This window comes from Scyliorhinus canicula, chromosome 16, assembly GCF_902713615.1.
Source record: "Scyliorhinus canicula chromosome 16, sScyCan1.1, whole genome shotgun sequence".
NCBI lineage: Eukaryota > Metazoa > Chordata > Chondrichthyes > Carcharhiniformes > Scyliorhinidae > Scyliorhinus > Scyliorhinus canicula.
Window position 1 is genome coordinate 69,954,431 of NC_052161.1, and position 23,708 is coordinate 69,978,138.

The window sequence follows — 23,708 nt, forward strand, 5'->3', positions numbered from 1 at the left end:
GATTCCTAATGTGAGGCATTAAGTCTTCATTGATGTTCTTTGTTTAAAAAATAAATAAAAACTAGCTCTTAGGTTGTGCATCATTGTTGAGATGCAAATTTAACACCATCGCCCGTTATGTAGAGGAGATGATACTGAGCGTTCTTCAATCATACAGTACCAGTTTACTCAAACTTGCTAGGCCAGTTCAGAAGTCAGTTAAGTGTCAACCACTTTAGGTGGGACTGGAATCACCATTGGGGTTTTGGTCAGCTGAGGGCGAAGGAAGTCTCATTTTTCTCCTATGTGCGCAGGGTGTACTCCCCAATCGACTATTTTGTGTTGGACAGGACGTTGTTGGCGGGGGCGATCGATGCGGATATACTGCAATTGCGGTTTCGGACCATACGTCGCATTGGGTGCACTTGCAGGTGAATGGGGTGGGGGTGGATGTGGGTCTTTGGCAGATGAGGAAGTTTGTGAGCAGGTGAGGGCTGCCATTCCGGCATATGTGGAGCTGAACGACACGGATGAGGTTTTGGCCGCCACGCTGAGGAAGGCGCTGAAGGCAATAGGAAGGGGGGAGTTTATTTCGATACGGGCACACAGGGATAAGACGGGGCGGGCGGAGATTAAATGAATGAAATGAAAATCGCTTATTGTCACGAGTAGGCTTCAATGAAGTTACTGTGAAAAGCCCCTAGTCGCCACATTCCGGCGCCTGTCCGGGGTGGCTGGATGGCGAGGTTAGTGGAGGAGGTCTTGCAGGTGGACAGGAGGTATTCAGAGGCCCTGGAGCAGGGTTGCCGAGGGAGCTGCAGAAGCTACAGATGAAGTTTGGGCTGTTATCTATGGGTAAGGCAGTTGAGGAGAGTTGAAGGGGTGGTCTATGAATTCGGGAAAAAGGCGAGTAGGATTTTGGTACATAAATTGAGGAAGCAGGAAGCAGCGAGGGAGATCAGGAAGGTGAAGGATAGGGGAGGGAAGGTGATCTAGTACCCGGTGGGGGTGAATGAGGTGTTTAGGGATTTTTATGAGGCTGGATGAATCAAATCTCCAGCCGGGGTGGAGGGAATGAGGCTATTTTTGGAGGGGTTGGAGTTCCCGAGGTGGAGGACGACCTGGTGGAGGGACTGGGAGCCCCAATTGGGCTGGCGGAAGGTATGGGAGGGGGGTACAGGCGGGGAAGACCCCGGGCCCGGACGGGTTCCCGGTGGAATTTTACAGAGTTTTTACGGGACTTGGGCCTCCTGCTGGTGAGGACATTTAATGAGGCGAGGGAGCAGGGGCTGCTCCCCCCAACGTTATCACAGGCCTCGATCTCCTTAATTTTAAAGTGGGACAAGGATCCAGAGCAGTGTGGGTCCTAAAGGCCAATTTCACTGTTAAATGTGGCCGGCAAGTGACTGGCCGAGATCTTGGCCTCAAGGATTAAGGACAGTGTGTCGGGGATGACGGGGGAGGATCAGACGGGGTTTGTTAATGGGACGCATTTGTCGGCCAACATCAGGCAGCTGTTGAATGTTATAATGATGCCCCCAGAGGCACAAAGTGTGGAGTAGGTGATCGCGGGGAAGTCCTTCGACCGGGTGGAGTGAGACTATCAGTGGGAGGTGCTGGGGCGGTTTTGGGTTGGGGCAGGATTTGTGAGTTGGGTCCGGCTGTTGTACCGGGCACTGGTAGCAAGTGTGCAAACGAACAGGGTGAGCTCGGAATATTTCAGGCTGCATCGGGAGACGAGGCAGGGATGCCCACATTCCCCATTGTTCTTTGCCTTGGCTATAGAGCCGTTGGCAATGGGGGGAGGGGGAGCATAGAATTTTGTTGCATGCGGATGACTTGCCTGCTTTATATTTTGAACCCATCGTAAGGTATTGGGGGATTATGGGCATATTGGAAGAATTCGGCCAGTTCCCGGATACAAATTGAATATGGGGAACAGTGACGTTTTTCTGAGTCGAGGGGGAAGAAAAGGCTGGGGGAGTTGCCGTTTAGAGCGCTGGAGGGGGGGGGGGGGGGAACTTTCGATATCTGGGTATTCAGGTGGCATAGGGGTGGGAGCAACTGCACAAGCTGGCTCAGTAGGTGGAACAGATGGAGGAGGATTTTAGCCGGTGGGATGCGCTCCCGTTGTCGTTTGCGGAACAGGCGCAGTCGGTGAAGATGCCGGTTCTCCCGAGGTTCTTGTTTGTGTTTCAGAATCTCCCGATCTTCATTCCCAAGGTTTTTTTCAGGAGGGTGAATGCGCTGATTTTGTGGTTTGTTTAGGTGGGTAAAGCCCCGCGGGTGAAGAAGGTGCTGCTGCAGCGGGTCGAGAGGGGTGCGGATTAGCTCTTCCAAATTTAATGAACTACTATTGGGCGGCAAATATAGCCATGGTGAGGAAATGGGTAGTGGGGGAGTGGGCGGTATAGGAGTGGATGGAGGCAGCCTCTTGTAAAGACCGATTTTGGGGCACTCTTGGAGGCTCCTTTGCCATTCTCGCCGGCCAGGTACTCCACAAGCCCGGTGGTGGTGGCGGCCCTGAGGGTGTGGGGACAGTGGCGGCAGCACATGAGGCTGGAGGGGGCGTCAGGGTGGGCACCGATTTGTGGGAATCACCGTTATGTTCCGGCAGGACTAGACAGGGGATTTTGGGGGTGGCAACGGGCGGGGATTGAGCGGTTTGCGGATCTGTTTGTTGAGAGCAACTTTCTGATCTTGGAGGGGTTGATGGAAAGAGTTTGGGTTGCCCACTGGGAATGGGTTCTGGTATTTGCAGGTGAGGGATTTTGTCTGGAAGCAGGTACCGTCCTTTCCTCACCTGCCACCCCAGGGTCTACAGGACAAGGTGGTGTCAAGAACATGGGTAAAGGGGAGGGTAAAGTCAGAAATTTACTAGGAGTTGATGGATTAGGAGGGAGCCCTGATAGGGAAAGTGAAGTGCAAGTGGGAGGAAGATTTGGGTAAGGAATTGGAGGCTGGGCTGTGGGAGGAGGCTCTGAGGAGGGTGAATGCATTCTCTTTGTGCGCTAGGCTTAGCCTTATTCAGTTTAAGGTGGTCAACAGGGTGCACTTGACGGTGGCCAGGATGAGCATGTTATATTAAGGAGTGGAGGATAGGTGCGGGCACTGTGTGGGTGAGCCCACGAATCATATCCCTATGTTTTGGGCTTGTCCGAAGTTTGGGGGGATTCTGGCAGGGGTGTGTTGACATCATGTCGGAGGTTTTGAAGGTGAATGTGGCCCTGAGTCCAGAAGTAGCAATCTTTGGAGTGTCAGTAGACCCGGGAGTTGTCTGAGAACACTTACGAATAAATTCAAAGATGGCTTGTTCCCCGCTGTTACCAGACTTCTAAATGACTCTCATGGACTGACCTGATTAACACCACACTCCTGTATGCTTCGTCCAATGCCGGTGTCTATGTAATTAGATTGTGTACCTTGTGTTGCCCTATTATGTGTTTCGTTTTTATTTAATTTATTTTCATGTACTAAATGATCTGTTTGAGCTGCTTGCAGAAAAATACTTTTCACTGTACCTCGCATGACAATAAACCAATCCAATCCAGGGGCAAGAGAGGCTTATGTTTTGGCCTTTGCCTCGCTGGTAGCCCGGAGACGGATCTTATTAGAATGGAGGGACTCGGGGGGGGGGGGGGGGGGGGGTGGATGGTGAGGTGGGGTGCTGGGGAGTGGAGGTTGGGATGGTGGGATGTAGGTATTTTGTTGATTTTGTTATTTGCAGCCACGTTGGCTTGTTTTGTTTTGTGAGTGTGTTTGATTTATAAATATATAAATGCCTCAATAAAATATTTTAAAAAGCAATAGCATATAGATCTATAATGTTTTACGTCTTATTTTCTGTTGTCATCCTTTTGCCACCTTCTGCGTGAACTCTTTCCATTACAACCCTGTGTCCGTGTTGGGCGGATTGGTGGTGCTGTGGTTAGCACTGTTGTGTCATGGCAACGAGGACCTGGGTTCTATCCCGGCCCCAGGTCACTGTCTGTGCGGACTTTGCACATTCTCCCGTGTGTGCATGGGTCTCACCCACACAACCTAAAAGATGTGCACTAACTTTTCCGTTAATTGGAAAAAACATTGGGTACTCTAAATTTATATATAAAATATAATGGAAACTGTTTATGTAAAGATATCACACAGCAATTACATCCTCTCACCACTGGTGGCACTGAAGCACCCGGATGTTGTCTCTCCGAGTTCCTCAGCACAGTGTATTTCAAAGTGCGAGGCGGAGGCGGGTGTGAGACGGGCCGCAGAGGCAGGATCGAATTGCTTCTCGCTGCGCACATCAGCCACTAACACAGATTCCCAACGGCAGCAGGGAAAATCTTAGCTAAAATGTCAATTCAGTCCTCTCCTTAAACAACGGGTTACAACAAGCACAAATTTGACAGTTAGGAATTCTGTCTTATTGCACCAGATTCATGTTTATCAGTATTTCTCATTTAATTGTTTTAAATAAGTAATTTCAGTCCACTATTTGATTTCGGAGACATAGGAGCTGATGGACGTACATTTATCAGGAAGATCACGAGAGTGAATGCAACCACTGTAGCTACATGTGTGCACCACTGTAGGCAAGGACAGAATGGAGCTTCATATCTTAAAATCCTTCCCTAATTTGTGCTCAGCATTTCTGTCCAGAATTGTGATAAAGCCGGGCCTTGAAGAGTGAAGGGTGTTTAAGGCGGCACTTGATTAATCTACCAAATTGTTGAAGTGCAAGGGTCAGATTGGTAAATTCATAAACATCATAGTGAATCACTTTATCTGACTATTGACTGAGGTGGCAGTCACATATTCTCATTAAATGATCGCGGTAAAATTGCATATTGGCTCGGGGGCAGATTTGGATCCGAAATTCAGTTTTTAAAAAAATATTTTAATCCAAATTTTCAACATTTTTCAAAATTCAGTTCTAATTGCTGAATATAATTGAGCATTGGGTGTGTTTAAAAAGATCTGAAAATGGGATTCAGACTGTTTTGTGACTCTGCACATATTATTTTCCACCCCACTGACCATGCTGCTTTCACGGGTCTGTGAACACGCATGTAATCAATCTCACAACTCATCCACCTAATGTAAATCTCAGCGGTTTCAACACTTGGAATGTGGAAGACACCATGTCGCTGAGAAAGGAGAGACAAGGATGTCTGAAAAACGGTAGGCCTTTTACTTTCTCTTACCCTTCATTTTAGCTTTGAGCTGTGTTTCTGCGAGCAATAATTAAAACGTCAAAATATTATCTCGGAATATGTGTTTCATATTACAAACATAGAGTCCTATAAATACTCAGCCAGCCAGGCAGCATGTTCAATGATTAAAAAAAGAAATGGTTGAATGTTTCAAGTCAATGGCCTTCCATCACGGCCATCAGCTGATACCCGATCCGCAGAGTACTTCCAGTATTGTCCATTTTAAATTCAGGTACTTTGCATTCTGGGGGTTGGTTTGCTCAATTACCCTGTCCGCACTCAATGTCAACATAAATGTAATGCACCAGGGGCTTTTGGATAGTGATTAAGAACACTAGATTTTCTTTCCCTCCATTGTCTGGGGCAAGAAAACTTTAGTATCCCAAACACAGCCTTGACTCAGGATAGTTTGGGTAAGCCAGCGGTCCCGAAGGTCAGCCGGCGTGGGTCCCGAAGGTTGGCCAGTTGGCGAAAGTGCGACCCGGGGAAAAAGTCTGAAAAACACTGCAGTAGCCTGTATTGCAGGGAATCAGTCCCCACACTCCCACCAACCCTGCTTCTCAGACTGCCCAGAATCTTGTTTCATCAAAATAAGGCCAGGACTTCCGACTTTAAAAAATGAGAGCTGAATTACATCAATCTGTCCCTGATTGTATTCCCTACGAAGCCCCACTACTCCCCTCTACCAAACACCACTTGTCAGGACTTCGCCCAATTTCCAATGTATGTAATGTAACCATGTGATCAGGAATAGAAAACTTTCTGTTGCTATCGACATGAAACAACTCCAATATGAGGGATAGCATGGTCAGATGTAAGAGACTGAGGACATTATCTTTGGGGGACTCAGAGTGCAGAGGCTGTGGTTGGGGGAGAATGGAGGTCGTCTACTGGGGGGGGGGGGGGGGACTAGTTGAAAGGCCATCCCTCAACCAAGCTGTACAAATTAGCTACAGGTGCACCCGCAATCTCAGAAGAAAATCAGATCCTGGAGTAGTCAGAGGCACAGAAGGAGAACATTCAGTCCATCCAGTCCAGGTGACTCTCAATTCTCACAACAGCAGTCCTTTATGGCCCCTTTGCCAAGGCCTACTATTTCATGCTCTGTGCTTGCAGCCTGGCCTCTCAACCTGTAGGAACTGGATACGGACCATTTGAATTTGTTTCACAGCAACTGTAGAAAGGAAGTGAATTCCATCGGTCAGATTAGGCACTCTTCCTTCTGAGTCAGAAGGTTGTGGCTTTAAGTCTCATGCCAAAGATTGACCATAAGGTCTAGACTATCGGATTCGGTTCTGCAGTGTCAGAGATAGCAGGCGCGATCTACTGACCATGCCCGAAAAGCAGTATGCCGCGGCGCAATATGGCCAGTAAATGGCTAGAGACCCCGCTCTTGGGATCTACTGGCTCACCATGTCTCGTGGGATTGGAGACATTGCAATGTGAATCCTGCCTATTGTAGACCGGATCACTTTATGGCAAATCTGCATATTAGAGCTGTACATTTAGTCTCATTCTAATATGCAGTTCCCTGAATCACCAAGGCGTTGGGATCCAACCCCTTCACTTTGCAGACCTCAGGTGAGCACTGTTCAGTGCTAGTCTCCACAAACGGGGACCAGATGGAATATCTCACAGGGGATGGGAGGTCTCCAGGTGCATGCCCTAATGGGCAGGATGGTAATCTGGCAATGCTGCTGCCACCTGGGCACCCTGGTGTGGCCACCTGGGTGCTAGCCTGGCACTCTCAAGGTGCCACTTCCAGCTGACAGGGGCACTGAGGGTGCCAGGCTGGCAGAACGGTAATGGGGCAGGGGCGAGGGGGAACCCCATTACACTGTGTTGGGGCTTCAGTGGGTTTCCGGGGTCATGTCAGGGGCTTGAGATATCGGGCCGCATCCCTCTGCACTGAGGAGTTTCGGTGAGCGGAGCTCCTGAGTGCAAGAAATGGAATTAAGTGCGACCTCGGCCGCAAGTTACCTGCTGAGGCCCCATATCTAATTGGAGTCACGTTAGTGTTGCCTCACAGCACTGTGGATCCAGGTTTGATCCCGGCCTCGGGTCACTGTCCATGGGGAGTTTGCACATTGCCCAGTATCTGCGTGGGTCCCACCCCCACAACCCAAAGATGTGCAGGTTAGGTGGATTGGCCTCGCTAAATTGCCCCTTAATTGGAAAAAAATAATTATTTTTAAAAACGTGAGATAGCGTTGCGTTTCTCGGCACTCCGAGCGCGGGGAAACACACGACTAAACAAGCTCACTATGGGAAATAGTTCCCATTTGGTTAAATTGCACCCGCCATCTTTAGAGGTAACTTTAAGCTGAGACCCAGTCTGCCTCTCAGGTAGGTACAAAATATTGTCCTATTTCAAAAAGGGACGGGGAAGATCTCTCTGGCCTTGTGGCAAATACTGACATCCCCCAAACAACATTGCTTTGCGGGAGCTTGCTTTGCATAAATTGGCTGACCCGTTTTCTACATTGAGTGATTACAATTCAAAAGTATGTCATTTGCTGTAAAGCACTCGGAGATGCCTGAGGTCTTAAACAGGTATGATTTAATGCAAATCTTTCTTCTTCAGATTTGACTTTGAGTTTCAGAAATGGGAGAACAGTGTGCTGACACGGTGCCTCATTCAGTTCCTATCTCAATACACCTCGTGTCTTTAAGAGCAGTGAATATCCCACTTACTTGCCATTATCTTCATCCAGATTGTCAATGCTTAAGTTGAAGCTTCCTGGGGTTGGTGGTTCCACCACAACACTGGATGCGTCACTGTGCCAACCTGGAACTGTAAAAAATTCTCTCTGGGAATTCTGGACATGGTGAAGATTCTGAACTTCTTCCTTTGTCACCTCCTCGTCATCATCTGAACCTTCGGACCCTTGCCCAGGTTGAGAAACCTCCGGGGCTTTTACTCTGAACTCTCCAAGTACCTCAGCGTCACCTCTTTCCTCCTGCTGAACTTGGTTGGAAGATGCCTTTTGTCTGGCCTTGTCTTTCTCCTCCGGTGACTGATTGTGCTCTTCTGGCTGTATTTTGCTGGAAAGTTGAGCAACACAGTCGGTGCTGTTCTTGGTGACTTGAAGAGCAGGTTCATACTCGATGCCCACTGGCTCATTCAACTGGCCCTGCCCTGAAGCGACCCCTTCAGTGCCAGTGACTTCCAGTGATGTATCCTCTGCTTCTACGATAACCGGGGCTGCTTTTGGAGCCAGGTTTGGTTCATGGGGAGTTGTGGGGGAGGATCCTACGCTAGAAAAATTACTAAAAAAACTGTCACATCGGAGAGGGGTGGGTGGCAAATAGCGCAATCCAGCAGGTGTCAGCAACTCCGATTGGATGGAAGGGTAACCTGGGTGAGTAAAACACAACAGCACTAGCTATAGACAGCATGCACTAACACATGACAGGAACATGACAGGCAATGGTATAACAGCATGAAATGACTCAATGTAGATGGGTAAATGTTACTACACAACGGATCAATGAGCAACTAATATAAAATACATATAGCACTTTCATCACAGTTTCATTGCAATCAACCACCGTACTCTTTCAAATTGGTTTCTTTGCTTACGGTGAGAAATCCCAGTCAGTGAGGTTTATTTTATAGACTAATTAATCCAAACTGGCAGTGTGATTACTTGAAATGAATACCGTGGCAGGCGTAATTAAAAAAGGTTCACAAATGATTGGACATTTTCCACCAGCCAACGAATGAGAGGCCATGTTAATTGTGCTTTACCTGCCTCCTCTGTCGACATGGAGTCAAAGGTGCAGTTGGACGGCCAATTACTTTGAGTGCCTGTTATAACCTGCCTAATAACTACTGGCTGGGGACTAATGGCAATCCCACAATCCTTAGTGAATATGAGCTTCCCCAGTGAGGGGAGGGACAGATAAATCATTTGCAGTCATCTGCATAAATAGAGCTGGCCAGTGTGGGAGCAGCTAGAGAGGAGAGAGCAGTGATGGAGTACTGCTGCAGTTGTGTATATGTAATTGTAAATAAAGTTATTTCTTGATTCTACAAACTCGTGCTGGATTCTTTGTGGCCCTCACAAAAGTGCCCATCAATCACATGACTCAAATGTCCACTATAACACTGAGATGCGAGACGTCTCCCATACCCTGTCGCATACCGGTTTGACTTCCCAGACTGTAGTATGAATCGATATGGAATTGTTATTTGTGGTTTTTACTGGCGTATAGTTTCCATTTCCCCAAAGCCTCACTACCTAAATAAATTAATCTGAAGACGACTGTTGTGCATATTTCAGGATTCAATGTCAGAAGCTTCCATTTTAAAAATTCTTTGACAGGATGTGGCCATCGTTTCAAGGCCAGTGTTTGTTGCCCATCCCTAATTGACCCTGAACTGAGTGCCTAGGCCATTCTGGGGGGGTAGTTAAGAGTTAACCACATTGCTGTAGGTCTCGAGTCACATGTAAGCCAGACCAGGTAGCACTACACTGCACCACAAATTAATTGACTGTCTTCATTTACAGGGCAGTGGCTAGAAATACTCCGCCCGGTAGCAATAGACTTGGTTCAAAGGACGAACAACAGCGGGAAAGGGTTGGCTGTGGCAGGAGGCAAACCCTCAATACCCGCTACTCTACTGCACAGATGTGTCATTGCATGCGGAGCTACCTCATTCGTGACAGTAGTGATGTGCCTGAGGACAGTGTTCAGCAGTGAGGTTGCAGTGCTTTCCTCTGGCCAACATCCCCACTGTACTGCCAATCAATCTCTGAGCCAATTTTCAAGTACCTGGCTTGGTGCAGGCTGGCACTGGTGTCAGCTGCAGAGGCCATCCTGGGCCTTGCGTGTGAGCCAGTTATGCCCATATTGTAATCGGCTGATGGAAGGTGACTACTTTTGGCACCTTCTTCCACACTCGGTGCCCCATGAGTTCTCGAGTGCGACCGTGAGCGACAAGATGTTGTGACCTTGCAGTAGAGCATTCAACAGCTGACCTGCAAAACTGTGAGCCTTGACTCTGCATAAGTCTAGTGTCTCATCAATTCTGTTCACTTTACATCTGTCCTTTTCACACGCCTTCACCCACCATTGACATCCAAGCTTTCAACCACCGAGACCCTACGGTCTGGAATTCCTTCTTTGAACCGACCCATCTCTCCCTCAGCTTTTAAGACGCTCCTTTTTTTAAAATCACCATTTTGATGACTTTTTTTTTGCTTTGTGTCAGTTTTACCCTGAGTAGGTTTCTGTGAAAGGCGCAGGAACATTTTCTCTCGGTTAAAGATGCTGCCCTGTTGCTATTATTATTGGCCAATTACTGCCACATTTACTCAAATACTTCACCAAAGGCTGAAATGGACGCAATTGGGAGCTATTTGTTCTCCATACAAGGTCTAGTTTCTAATGCCCAGGTATTTTTCCATGTTACAATGCCCACGGTTTGCACAGTCCTATATGAAACTGGGTATTAGTTCCAGATTAGGGGGCTGGTTTAGCTCAGTGGGCTGACAGCTGGATTATGATGCAGTACGAGGCAAGCAGCGCGGGTTCAATTCCTGTACCGGCTGAGGTTACTCATGAAGGCTCTGCCTTCTCAACCCTTGGCCCTTACCCGAGGTGTGGTGACCCTCAGGTTAAACCACCACCAGTCAGCTCTCCCCCTCAAAGGGGATAGCAGCCTATGGTCTTCTGGGACTCCAACGACTTTACCTTTACTGTTACTAGTTCCAGAAACTATTAGTAAATTAACATGGTGCTTCATTCACCTTGGCCTTTAAACCAACGTTTTGGCCAAGTCCTCAGATTTGCAAACCACACACAACATACAGGCCCTCATCCTTCTAGAACAATTGTGAACAACAAGGACCTGACAGGAAGACAAGGGGAGGAATATGAGGAGCTGACATGGAGACAAGGATGAAAATGAGGAGCTGACAGGGAGACAAGGGAAGAGGAAGAGCTGACAGGGAGACAAGCGGAGGAAGGCGAGGAGCTGACAGGGGGATAAGGAGGATGATGAGGAGCTGACAGAGAGACAAGGAGGACGATGAGGAGCTGACAGGGAGACAAGTGGAGGAAGGCGAGGAGCTGACAGGGGGACAAGAGGATGAGGAGGAGCTGACAGAGAGACAAGGAGGACGATGAGGAGCTGACAGGGAGACAAGTGGAGGAAGACGAGGAGCTGACAGAGGGACAAGGGGAGGAAGATAAGCTGGCGGCAAGAAAAGGGGACAAGATGCAAAAAGACGTTTCTATGAGATGAGTTCAGAAGTAATGGATTTTGTTGACCATAATGCCTGCAGTGAGAGAGGAGATATTGGTGAACTTGAGCACAATTGCACATATAAGCACAGTGATTAAAAAGAAAAAGAAAATTATCTGAATTGAGCAACATTGTGTTAGCTTGTAGACAAAGAAATAATAGTCACACAATCAAAAACTGAATTGCAACATGAAGGGGCCAATATAAAAGTTAGGGAACGGGAATGGGATTGGGAGCGGCACAATAAATTAAATCCAATTTACTCATTAGCAAGGAGGGGCACAATCAGCAGAGCTTCCCAAGGTCAGCAGAGAGCACGGCAGAGACAGTCGGTTCTTGGCACAGGAGAGGGGTGCCGGGCAGGTTCAGTGAGGACGAGTGACAAAGTGCAGAAGAAGAAGTTGGATCTGTGCAAAACAACCGGAAGAAAAGTGAAAGCAGAAATAAAGGCTGGAAAGGTAAGGGCACTGGCATCTTACACGTACTAACTTATTGATCACTGGATCACAGTTGCAATTAGGATTAAATCTTGGTGCCTTCTGGTCGGAGCTCTGCATGCTGGGAATGTATAAAAAGAACGGAGGGGCAGAGGACGTGCATCCATGCTATTTCCTGTTCTGTCAATCGAACAAGTGGAAACTTCTGTCCTCCGTGTTAAAACTCTTGTTACACACTGCCGGCAGGATGCTCTGCACCTACAGTATAATGTTGTAAGATCTATACCAAAGCTCATAAATAGACAGTAATAGATTCCAGCCAGAGCAAGTTTCTGAGCTCCAAGGTCGAAGCAGCACTGGGGTTTTCATGCTATTGTTATCTTGCATCTGTTTGCCAGCTGGGGATATCACCAAGGAGCAAAAGTGATATGTGACCAGTGGGTTGGCCGGTTCTTTACATTAACCATCCCTCAAACAGGAGAAAGAAAAGATAGTGAAGTTACCGTCTGATTGATCCAAGAAGACACAGCTATCGTCAGTAAAGCTTCTCGTGTCAGAAACATTACCATAGTCGAATATTGGGCCTTCTAGTAAGGTCACAATGTCCATTCGGTTAATCTTTTTCAGGACTTTGCTTAAGGCATCAGCTGCAGAAAGGAAAAAAAAAAGATATGTTGACCATGCGTCGTGATCCAAAACACTCGAGTCAGAAGCAGTTCTATTGGTTAACTGGACTAAATTCATTCTTGACAGCAGCATGCCCATGTGGTAAAGGGCCATCAATATATTCACTTTCTCACCGGGGCCAAACTGTAAACATTCCTTTTTGAAACAAATGAGATTTTCACTTTGGCAGGATAATCTTCAAAAGGACTTAGAATGAAGTCTGCTCGTGTTCTGATAAAGGACAATAATGACTGCAAAATCAGTTTTCCACCCAGGAAATTAGTTGGAAATGGCTAGGTTGGCGGAACCCGGGACAAAGGACACCGTTTTAAAATCAAAGTCGTACCATTCAGGGATGCAGTCAGGCAAGTAGAACCCTCTAGACCCCTGCTTCAAAGAGCAGCGGATGTCAGGTCAAGACTGAGACTGGTACATTTTATTGGGATGGGATAGGGAGCTACGGCAGTTAAATGGGATTATAACACAGATCTGCGGTGATCTCATAAGTTCAATGGACTAAATTACCCCCTTGTGTTCCTATTTCTGACAATAGTTGTTTCATAGTGAGAGTTTATCACCCTGTAATTCTTGAATGTGGTCGCTGGGGTCCCAAAAGCGGCACTAAACCTTGTCTGAAACTCTTTTTCAACCACCATTTCCTGAAGTTTCGTTTTGCCCAAAATTACATTTTTCACAAGAGCATGATTACATTTATCCATTTAGCTGCACTCCTTAATTTCCTAGTTAATGTGTTTTACCTCGAGACCTAAACCTCTTCAAAAGGCCATAGCCTGGACTTGAAATTTTTGCCAATCAGATCTGTAAGAATGAGCTCAGCAAAGTTGATCAAGACACTGCTTTCTTTTGGAGGTGTGTGTGAGAATACAGCATAGTCACTATACTATTGTGTGCATGTGCCATAGCACTGTGATCCACGTGAGAGCAGGGAGAGGGCGATGTGGGGGTCACCAGTACTTAGGTCAATGCCAGGTGGTCCGTCTGTTTCATTCCATTTCAACTTCTCTGTAGTGGTTTGGTATAACTAAGTGGCTTCCAAGTGCAATTAAGAATTAACCACATTCCTCTGAGTTGGGAGTCACACATGGGTCACCCCAATCCTGCTACCAAATATTCATCACCAATTGGTGCATTTTGCGTACCATCGCGCGTATACCATTTCATTGCCGTCAACTCCCTTCTTTCGTAGGGTTCCCATTTCCCGCCAAGTGTGAAATGGCGAACAGCAAATCTGCGCAGGTGCAGAGATTGGCATGTGCGCGCTGTTGACTTGGGAACAACGTGGGAAAGGTGAGAATTTAACATTCAAAATTGCGGATGAGTGAGATTTTGGGGCTGCAATTATGTGTCCAACTACATTTGCGTGGGTACACAAATTTGTGATAGTGCGGGTGATGAATGGTGGGTGCTCGCTGTATTTCACAGATTATTGGACAGATCTGCAATTAAATTCCCAGAGCATCAGTAAACGTTTCAGAACACAAGCTAAAAGAAATATAAAAGCAAAGGCTTATTTTAATGCAGGAAATTGTTAACATCTAGAATGCATTGTCTGAGAGGTTGTCAGAAGCACGTCCAATTGTAATTTTTGAAAGGTATATACTTTGAATTTATAACTGCGTTTAATATTTCTTATCGTATGTTATCCCATGTCCTTTTAACTTACTTGTAGCATCTTTTCCATCTCGAAGGACCCATTTCTTTAACAATATAAAGCTCTGAGTAGTTAGAGATTTTGGATTTTCAACCCGAATCATATTGATATCATCAACGGAGAAGTTCAATTCTCTCGCTAGTTCTGAATGCAAAGAGAAAGAAAGTTATTTTCTTGTTTTCCCTCTTGTAACATGGCTATTGTCTGCAAACTAAACATCAAGTTACAGCAAGGAAGGAATGATAACCCTGTTTATATTGAAGGCAGACACAAAGGAAAGAAAAACACTCCTCGCTCAAGTCCTCCATTGCTCTCTCTCCAGCTTTCTTCTTTTTTGGTGAAAATGTGTTACTAAAATTTTATACATAAACCTAAGGGAAAAAAACCTAAAATACAAAAAGCAACCCCTCCCCCTACCAATCAACACCCAGAAACCAGAATTTAAACCCTTCCCCCCACCACCCTCCCAGCAGCTGGCGGAGGACGGTTCCTTAAAGTGAGAAATAATCGGGCGCCATCTCTTATGAAACCCTTCCACATTCCCTCTCAAGGTGAACTTAACTTTCTCCATCAAATCTACCAACCATACCGAGGCACAGGGTGGAGAAGCTGTCCTCAACATCAATAGGACCTGCCTCCTAGCCACCAGCGAGGCGAATGCTGAAACATCCGCCCCAACCCGACTATAGCTCCGGCAGGTCCGACACTCCGAATGTGGTCCCTTTGGAACTGGGCTCTAAGTCCATTTGCAAGATTGCCGACATGGTGCTGAAGAAGGAGCCCCAGATCTTCCTCAACTTTAGACACGACCAAAGTATATGTACGTGGTTGGCCGTCCTCTCCCACACGGAGCACAAATGTCCCCCACCCCCTCAAACAACCGGTTCATCCTCAACCTCATCAGGTGCGTCCTGTGCACCACCTTCAACTGTATCAGCCCCAGCCAGGGGCTGGGTGAGGAGATTGAGGAGGGGACGTGGGTGGATGCCCTGGAAAGAGTGAATTCCTCCTCTTCCTGTGCGAGGCTTAGCCTCATACAGTTCAAGGTGCTACATAGGGTCCACGTGACCGGGACGAGGATGAGTAGGTTTTTAGGGGGAGAAGACAGGTGTGCTAGGTGCTCGGGGAGCCCAGCGAATCGTGCCCATATGTTCTGGGCATGTCCAGCGCTGGGGGAATTTTGGAAGGGGGTAGCAAGGACGGTGTCGAGGGTGGTAGGATCCAGGGTGAAGCCAGGCTGGGGCCTCACAATTTTTGGGGTTGCAGTGGAGCCGGGAGTGCAGGAGGCGAAAGAGGCCGGTGTTTTGGCCTTTGCGTCCCTAGTAGCCCAGCGGAGGATTTTGCTTCAATGGAAGAATGCGCGGCCCCCAAGCGTGGAGGCCTGGATCAATGATATGGCGGGGTTTATCAAATTGGAGAGGGTGAAATTTGCCCTGAGGGGATCAGTACAGGGGTTATTTAGGCGGTGGCAGCCTTTCCTTGACTTCCTGGCAGAACGGTAGGAAAAGAGGCCGGCAGCAGCAGCAACCCGGGGTGGGGGTTTGGTTTCGGGGGAGGGGAGAAATGTGTACATGTGTTTATTGAATATGCCGGGTGCTTACCTATTTCTTCTTTTTGTACTTGCTGTGGAGGGGGGGGGGGGGGGGGGGGGGGGGGGGGGTTGGTTTTGGGGGTTATTGTGTTTTTTTCTCTTTTTTTTTGTTGTTAATACTGTTTTCTTGTTGTTATTTTCTGTTTTTGATATTTTTTGAAAATCTCAATAAAAAGTATTTAAAAAAAAAACTATCAGCCCCAGCCTTGCACAAGAGGTTGACACATTCACCCTCCACAACAACTCGCAGCACAACCCTTCCTCCAGCACCCCTCCCCCCGCCCCCCAATTCCTCCTCCCACTTGGTCTTCATGCCTTCTAAAGACACTGCATCCTCCTATAAATAGCCAAGGTGACCCCCCCCCCCCCCCCCGCCAACCCTATCACAGACAGCAACCCCTCCAGCAAAGAGGGGGGAAACATTGGTAAAGTCTTCCTAACAAAATCCCGAACCTGTACATACCTAAATGCCTCGGTCCATGGGATCCCAAACTTTTCCCTCAGCTCTTCCAAACTTGCAAATCGTCCTCCCAGGAATAGATCCTTTAGTGTAACCACCCCCTTCTCCTCCCAGCCCGGAAACTTCACATCCAACCTAGCCAGCTCAAAGAAGTGAATCTCTCGGACCAGCAACAATTTTGATGATGCCCCTAATTTAAAATGCTGCCGAAATTGCCTCCCGTATCTTCAGCGTCGCCACTACCACAGAGCTACTCGAGTATTTCCCTGCCGTGAATGGGAGTGGCGCCAGAGAAACCTGCACAGAGCCGAGTCCCGATACGAACCTGCCTCCACCTTCACCCACACTGCTTCTGGCTCCCTACCCCAATCCTGCACCTCCTCAGCATTCGCTACCCTGTAGTAATACATAAGATTAGGTCAGGCCAAGCTCCCCAACTGTCGCCCTCCCTGCAGCACCGTTTTACGAATCCTGGCGACCTTCCCAGCCCAAATAAATGAGATCAGTTGTTCCACTCCCATTCACGGCAGGGAGGACCGGGAGACACTGGAATAAAAATAGAAATGCGGCAAGATATTCATTTGCACTCGGCAAGCGACAGGGGGAGGCTATCCCACCTCTGCAAGTCTGCCCCAATCTAACCCACCAGGCTCGTGAAGTTTAATTTACGGAGCTGGGCCCAATCCTGAGCCACTTGCAGCCCCAGATACCGGAAATGGGTGTCCGCCACCCGAAATGGCAAAACCCCCCCCAAGTTAGTCCTCTTTCCCAGAGAAGAAACCAAAAAGCACTCACTCTTCTCCAATTTTAGTCTGTAGCGCGAGAAAAACCAAAGCTGCTTCAGCAGCCCCATTATGTCCCCCACCTTAGGAACCGTGTCCAATATGTACAAATGAAGGTAGTCAGCGTACAGGGACACTCTGTGCTGCACCCCCTCACTATACCCCTCCACTTATCAGTGCAATGGCCAAGGGCTCTATCGCCAACGCAAAGAGGGGGAGATGGGGATGATATGGGTCAACCCTGCCAGAAGTTCCCCGAGCTCACTTCATTCATATGAACGCCTGCCATCGGATCTGCGTATAAATTGACTTATGCCACAAACTGAGGCCCTATCCGGAACCGCTGCAGCACCGCAAACAAATTGTTCCATTCGACTCTATTAAATGTCTTTTCCGCATCCAACGTCTATGGCCTCCTGCTCCTCCCCTTCTGCCAGGAACAGAACTACATTTAACAGGCGCTGCACATTCGATGCTAACTGCCTACCCATTACAAGCCCTGTCTATTTCTTCAACCACCTGTGGGAGGCACTCCTCCAGCCTAAGAGTCAATACTGTGGCAAGTATCTTGGCATCTACATTTAACAGGGATATCGACTAATATGACCCACACTTCACTGGGTCCTTATCTTCTTTTAACAAAAGCAAAATAAACACCTCTCCCATCATCTCTGGAAGCACCCCCTCGACACCACATCCTCGAATATCCTCACCAGCAATGATGCCAACTTGTCTGCAAACAGTTTATAAAATTCCACTGGGAACCCTTCCAGCCCCGGCGCCATCCCGGTCTGCATTTTACCGATCGCCATGCACACCTCCTCAATCCCTACTGTTTCCTCCAACCCAGCCCTGTCCTCCTCCCCTAGCAGCGACACTCCAATCCCTCCAAAAACTGCCACATATCCGACTCATCCTCCAGGGGCTCTAACCTATGCAATTTCTTATAGAAGTCTGCAAATACCCTATTCACCTCTCCGGCGTTCCTGAACCGTGACAATCTCCAGGAAGGCCGTCTGCCGTCTGAGCTGGACCGTCAACAAACAACTGGCTGTCTCCCCATACTCAACACAACCCCCTTTCCGCGACTCATCTGGCATACTGCTTTCCCCATGGATAAAAGATCAAACGTCGCCTGCAGCATCTTCCTGCTAACAACTCAGATGTGGGATCCTCCGCGTATTTCCCGTAAACTTCCGAAATCTCGTGCACCAACCGCTGGCGTTCCTCCCTACCCTCCCCACAACAAAGAAATCGATGCTCGAATATACATTGTGCACTTCAGAAAAAAAAAGAATACTCCCTACCCCCTGGGTGCAGAAACCACCATGGGTCCGCTCCCCCCATTTCCTTCATGAACGTTGCCAACACCCTCACCCCCCCCTCCCATCCCCGAAGGTGTCAATGAGCGCGGCTTCGACCAATCCAATCTTCCCCACCCAAAACCAACTGATGCCATGTCAAAGCCCAGAATGGATGCCAACATCCTCTTCATAAATCCCACATCATCCCAGTTTGGGGCATACGCGCTAACCAACACCACCGACCTACCCTCAAAATTCCTTTAACTATAACGTATCTGCCCCCCTGATCTGCCACAGCCTGCTCCATTGGAACCAAAACCTCTTACTCACCAGTATTGCTAACCGCCCCGGGCCCTGCTATCAAAGCCTAAGTGGAGCACCTGACTCACACAACCCTTCCGAAGCCGTACCGGATTCTTCACCCTCAGATTGCTTAGCACCAATTCGGATCTCAAGTTCTTCAAATGCGAAAAGACTCTTGCCCCCTTCCATAGGGACCACCCATCCCTACACATTCCACGTCACGGACTGGGGCCACCCATCCCTACACATTCCACGTCACGGACTAGGGCCACCCATCCCTACACATTCCACGTCACGGACTGGGGCCACCCATCCCTACACATTCCACGTCACGGACTGGGGCCACCCATCCCTACACATTCCACGTCACGGACTGGGGCCACCCATCCCTACACATTCCACGTCATGGACTGGGGCCACCCATCCCTACACATTCCATGTCACGGACTGGGGCCACCCATCCCTACACATTCCACGTCACGGACTGGGGCCACCCATCCCTACACATTCCACGTCACGGAGTGGGGCCACCCATCCCTACACATTCCACGTCACGGACTGGGGGTCTCACTTGCTCCTCCCTCCCCTATCAGCCACAGGATTATAATGAACACCACCATTAGCACCCTAAACTTTGGAACACGGCAACACAGGAGGTCATTCATAACCTGCTTGATACATCTGTGCTCACTAGGTTTACTGGTATTACTGGAATAAACAGGTGCTGTTTAGCACAGGGCTAAATCACTGGCTTTGAAAGTAGACCAAGGCAGGCCAGCAGCACGGTTCGATTCCTGTATCAGCCTCCCTGAACAGGCGCCAGAATGTGGTGACTAGGGGCTTTAAGGGGCTGTTTAGCACAGGGCTAAATCGCTGGCTTTGAAAGCAGACCAAGGCAGGCCAGCAGCACGGTTCGTTTCCCGTAACAGCCTCCCCGAACAGGTGCCGGAATGTGGCGACGAGGGGCTTTTCACAGTAACTTCATTTGAAGCCTACTTGTGACAATAAGCGATTTCCATTCATTTTCATTGCTCCGAATGTGCCTGATGCATGCAAGGCTGTGATGACCTTGACTGCCATGTCAGTGATGGAATTTACTCATAGGGTAGCTTCTCACAGGTGACCCCAAGTCTGTCACAGTCAACCTGGCTGAAGAGAAGCCTGGAAGATAAGGTTTCCTTAGAATTTCGACTGGGCTGGTGTATTTGGAGCCAAGTATGTCGGAAAGTCTGGAAAATATTTATATTCGAGATATTTTGCCCATAGACACATTGAACAAGTTTCAATGCTGTTAGCATGCATCGCATGACGCCAGATGTAACAATTTTAATTATATAGAAACAATAGCCATTAAAATGACTTAAACCACTTTTCAAAATAAATTATTTTAAAGTTCAATGGTTGTTGCTTTGAAGATGAATAATTCTGTCAGTAACATCCCACAAGGAGTAAATGGGATAAATAACCTGCTTTTGAGGGGGGGACTATTACCAGGAAACCAAGCAAAATTGTTCTGAAAATACCATGATGGCACCTTGAATGACCTGAACCTCTCAAACACAAGAGCGAGGAACTTGCTTTCAAGTGACATCGAAGGATAGCACTTCCAACAAAACAGTATTCCCTTGTTCTGAAATTAGATTTGATCTTCATACCTTGATGTGGACTGGAACCTTTAAGTCTCTAGATTATTGGGAGGACAATTTCCTCCTAAGCCAATTAAACTGCAACTGTGGAATTCTTCACAAACTCAACCCATAACAAGCTAAATTCAAACTTTCCCCTCACTTTTTAATCAGCCTTTTGTTGAACACCATCTTTGGGAGAAATATGAATGTTCAGCTTAATACTAAACATGGACAAAAATCGCCTGTTGCCACTTATATACAATATTACACCACATTTTCCCAACATCTTCTTCAGTAAGTTTAGCAAAAGGGAGAGATGTCTGGTCAGAATCAGCATCACAGAATTGTTACGGTTCAGAAGGAGGCCATTCGGCCCATTGTTTTCATACCGGCTCTCGGAACGAACATTATGATTTCATGCCATTCGAGACTTCCAGTGGCGGCAATGTGGAGCTAAGCCACACGTTCGGCAGCTCCCGCTAATAACGGACTTTGGGGCTCTTTTCAGGGCCCCCAACGGAACTTCGTCGACGAATCCCGACGTGGGAAGGGGTCTGGAGTAGATCCCTGAGGTCCTATGGTCCGGACCAGGAGTGGGGTAAGAAGAAAAACAGTGGAAGCGCCCCTGGAAAAGCGGGGGAAGAGAAACAAAATGGCGGCCGGCGGAGCCATCGAGATGCTGAGGCAGTGGGCGCAGGAGCAGCAGGAGACTCTGCTGCGCTGCTTCCAGGAGCTTAAGGTGGAGCTGCTGGAGTCGTTGAAGGCTACAGCCAGAGAGCAGATTGAGACTCAGACAGCCCAGGGGGCCAGGATCCGGGAGCTGCAGCAGCAGGCCTCTGAAAGGGAGGATGAGGCCGTGGCCGTCGCGGGGAAGGTGGAGATGCACGAGGCGCTCCATAAAAGGTGGCAGGAGCGGTTCGAGGAGCTGGACAACCGGTCGAGGCGGAAGAATTTGCGGATCCTGGGCCTCACGGAGGGGCTGGAGGGGTCGGACCTAGCGGCCTATGTGGTCGTTATGCTGAACTCTTTGATGGGAGCTGCGTTCTTCCAGGGGCCCCTGGAGTTGGAGGGGGCCCACAGAATTCTGGCTAGGAGGCCCAAGCAGAACGAGCCACCGTGGGCGGTGTTGGTGCGGTTTAACCGGTTCATTGATTGTGAGTGGGTGCTTCGGTGGGCCAAGAAGGAGCGGAGCAGCAAGTGGGAGAACACGGAGGTGCGGATCTTCCAGGACTGGAGTGCGGAGGTGGCTAAGCGGAGGGCCGGGTTCAACCGGACGAAGGCGGTGCTCCACAGACGGTGCGTGAAGTTTGGCATGTTGCAGCCGGCGCGTCTGTGGGTCACCTACAAGGACCGGCACCATTATTTTGAGTCCCCGGAGGAGGCGTGGGCCTTTGTGCAGGCCGAGAAACTGGACTCAAACTGAGGGTCTAAGATGGGGGATTTTGTATGATAATGTAATTGTGTTTGATTTTTGCTCTGGGGGGGGGGGGGGGGGGTTCTCTGTTTAATGCAAGATGTGGGTTGGCTTTAGGGTGGGTGGGGCGATGTCGTTATGTCTTTTTGTATGGGTGTGGTGGATGGGTTCGGGCAGGGAGGTAACTGGGAGTGCAGGGAGCTGGTGGTGGGGACTGGCAATGGGAGTTGCTCTAGGGGAGGCGGGGTTGGGCAGGGCGAAAGCGCGGGCTTTTCTCTGGTTTCCCGCGCTGTGGGATGATGGTGGCGGAGTCGGGACTGAGAAGCACGGGCCGTTGCTGTCTGTTATTTTCCCACGCAAGAGCGGGGGGGGGGGGGGGGGGGGGGGGAGGGAAGAGAGAGGAGGGCCTGCTGGTGGGCACGAAGGAGGAGGAGTCCCACTTGGGGAGGAGTCGGAGATATGGCGGGAGTCGCCGGGGTCAGCAGAAGTTAGCTGGCTCACGGGAGTGCGATGAAAGGAGGGGCGCGGCTAGGAGGGGACCTAGCCAGGAAGGAGCTGGAGGATGCAGGGTATGCTTGGGGGGGGGTTGCCACCGTGGGGAACTGGCCGAGCGGAGGACGCTGGCCAGTGGTGGGCAGGGGATGGGTTATGGCAAAGCGGCAGGGGAGGGGGGCAGGGAGCCCTCTGATCCGGCTGATCACCTGGAATGTGAGGGGGCTGAATGGGCCGGTCAAACGGGCCCGGGTGTTTACGCACTTGAAGGGGCTGAAGGCGGATGTGGCCATGCTCCAAGAGACACACTTGAAAGTGACACACTTCAACACGGTGCTGGATCCCCCATTGGATCGATCCAAGTCCCGGACGGGTAGGAGGCCAGCGGCGGCTAAGGTGTTGAGGGGATTTATGGATCAGATGGGAGGGGTGGATCCCTGGAGGTTTGCGAGGCCAAGAGCCAGGGAGTACTCGTTTTTCTTCCACGTGCATAAGGCCTATTCGAGGATTGATTTTTTTTGTCCTGAGCAGGGGGCTGGTTTCCAGGATGTTGAATACTCTGCCATTTCGGATCATGCCCCGCACTGGGTGGACCTCGGGCTGGGGGAGGAGAGGGACCAACGTCCGCTCTGGCGCTTGGAGGTGGGGCTGCTGGCAGATGAGGAGGTGGCCGGGAGGGTCCGGGGGTGTATTGAGAGGTACCTTGAGGCCAACGATAACGGGGAGGTCCGAGTGGAGACAGTCTGGGAGGCATTGAAGGTGGTGATTAGAGGGGAGTTGATCTCCATCCGAACCCATAGGGAGAGGGGGGAGCAGAGAGAGAGGGAGAGACTGATAGGGGAGATGGTGAGGGTGGATAGGAGATATGCGGAGGCTCCGGAGGAGGGTTTGCTGGGGGAGAGGCGTAGCCTTCAGGCCAGGTTCGACCTACTGACTACCAGAAAGGCGGAAGCTCAGTGGAGGAAAGCACAGGGGGCGGTGTATGAACATGGGGAGAAGGCAAGCAGGATGCTGGCACACCAACTCCGAAAGCGGGACGCGGCCAGGGAGATTGGGGGAGTGACGGATAGAGCTGGGAAGGTGATGCGGAGGGAGGTAGACGTTAATGGGGTCTTTAGGGACTTTTATGGGGAACTGTACCGGTCTGAACCCCCGGTGGAGAGGGGGGGGGGGGGGGGGAGGGAATGGGGCGCTTCTTGGACAAGCTGCGGTTTCCGAGGTTGGAGGAGGGGCAGGTGGAGGGACTGGGGGCGCCGATTGAGCTGGTTAAAGGGATAGGGAGCATGCAGTCGGGGAAGGCACCGGGGCCGGATGGGTTTCCGGCCGGATTTTATAAAAGGTATGCGGACCTGTTGGGCCCCCTGTTGGTCCGGACATTTAACGAGGCAAGGGAGGGGGGCTTTGCCCCCAACTATGTCACGGGTGTGGATTTCCTTGATCCTGAAGCGGGACAAGGACCCCCTGCAGTATGGGTCATATAGGCCGATCTCCCTGCTAAATGTAGATGCCAAGCTGCTGACAAA

General features: G+C 49.4%; 1 protein-coding gene across 44 annotated transcripts in view; it reads right to left on the reverse strand.

Moving 5' to 3' along the window:
* Window positions 1–23,708, reverse strand: part of ank3b (ankyrin 3b) — an 888,954-nt gene that overhangs the window by 22,796 nt on the left and 842,450 nt on the right. For 41 of the 44 annotated variants that reach the window (XM_038773874.1, XM_038773871.1, XM_038773867.1 and 38 more), the window contains 3 exons: window positions 14,224–14,355; window positions 12,377–12,520; window positions 7,878–8,541 (listed from right to left, as the gene is read on the reverse strand). In XM_038773874.1, the coding sequence (XP_038629802.1) occupies window positions 7,878–8,541; window positions 12,377–12,520; window positions 14,224–14,355 (940 nt within the window). Of the gene's footprint in view, window positions 1–7,877; window positions 11,471–11,699; window positions 11,844–12,376; window positions 12,521–14,223; window positions 14,356–23,708 lie in introns of those variants that run through there. The other 3 variants (XM_038773900.1, XM_038773899.1, XM_038773902.1) reach the window with 3 other exon arrangements.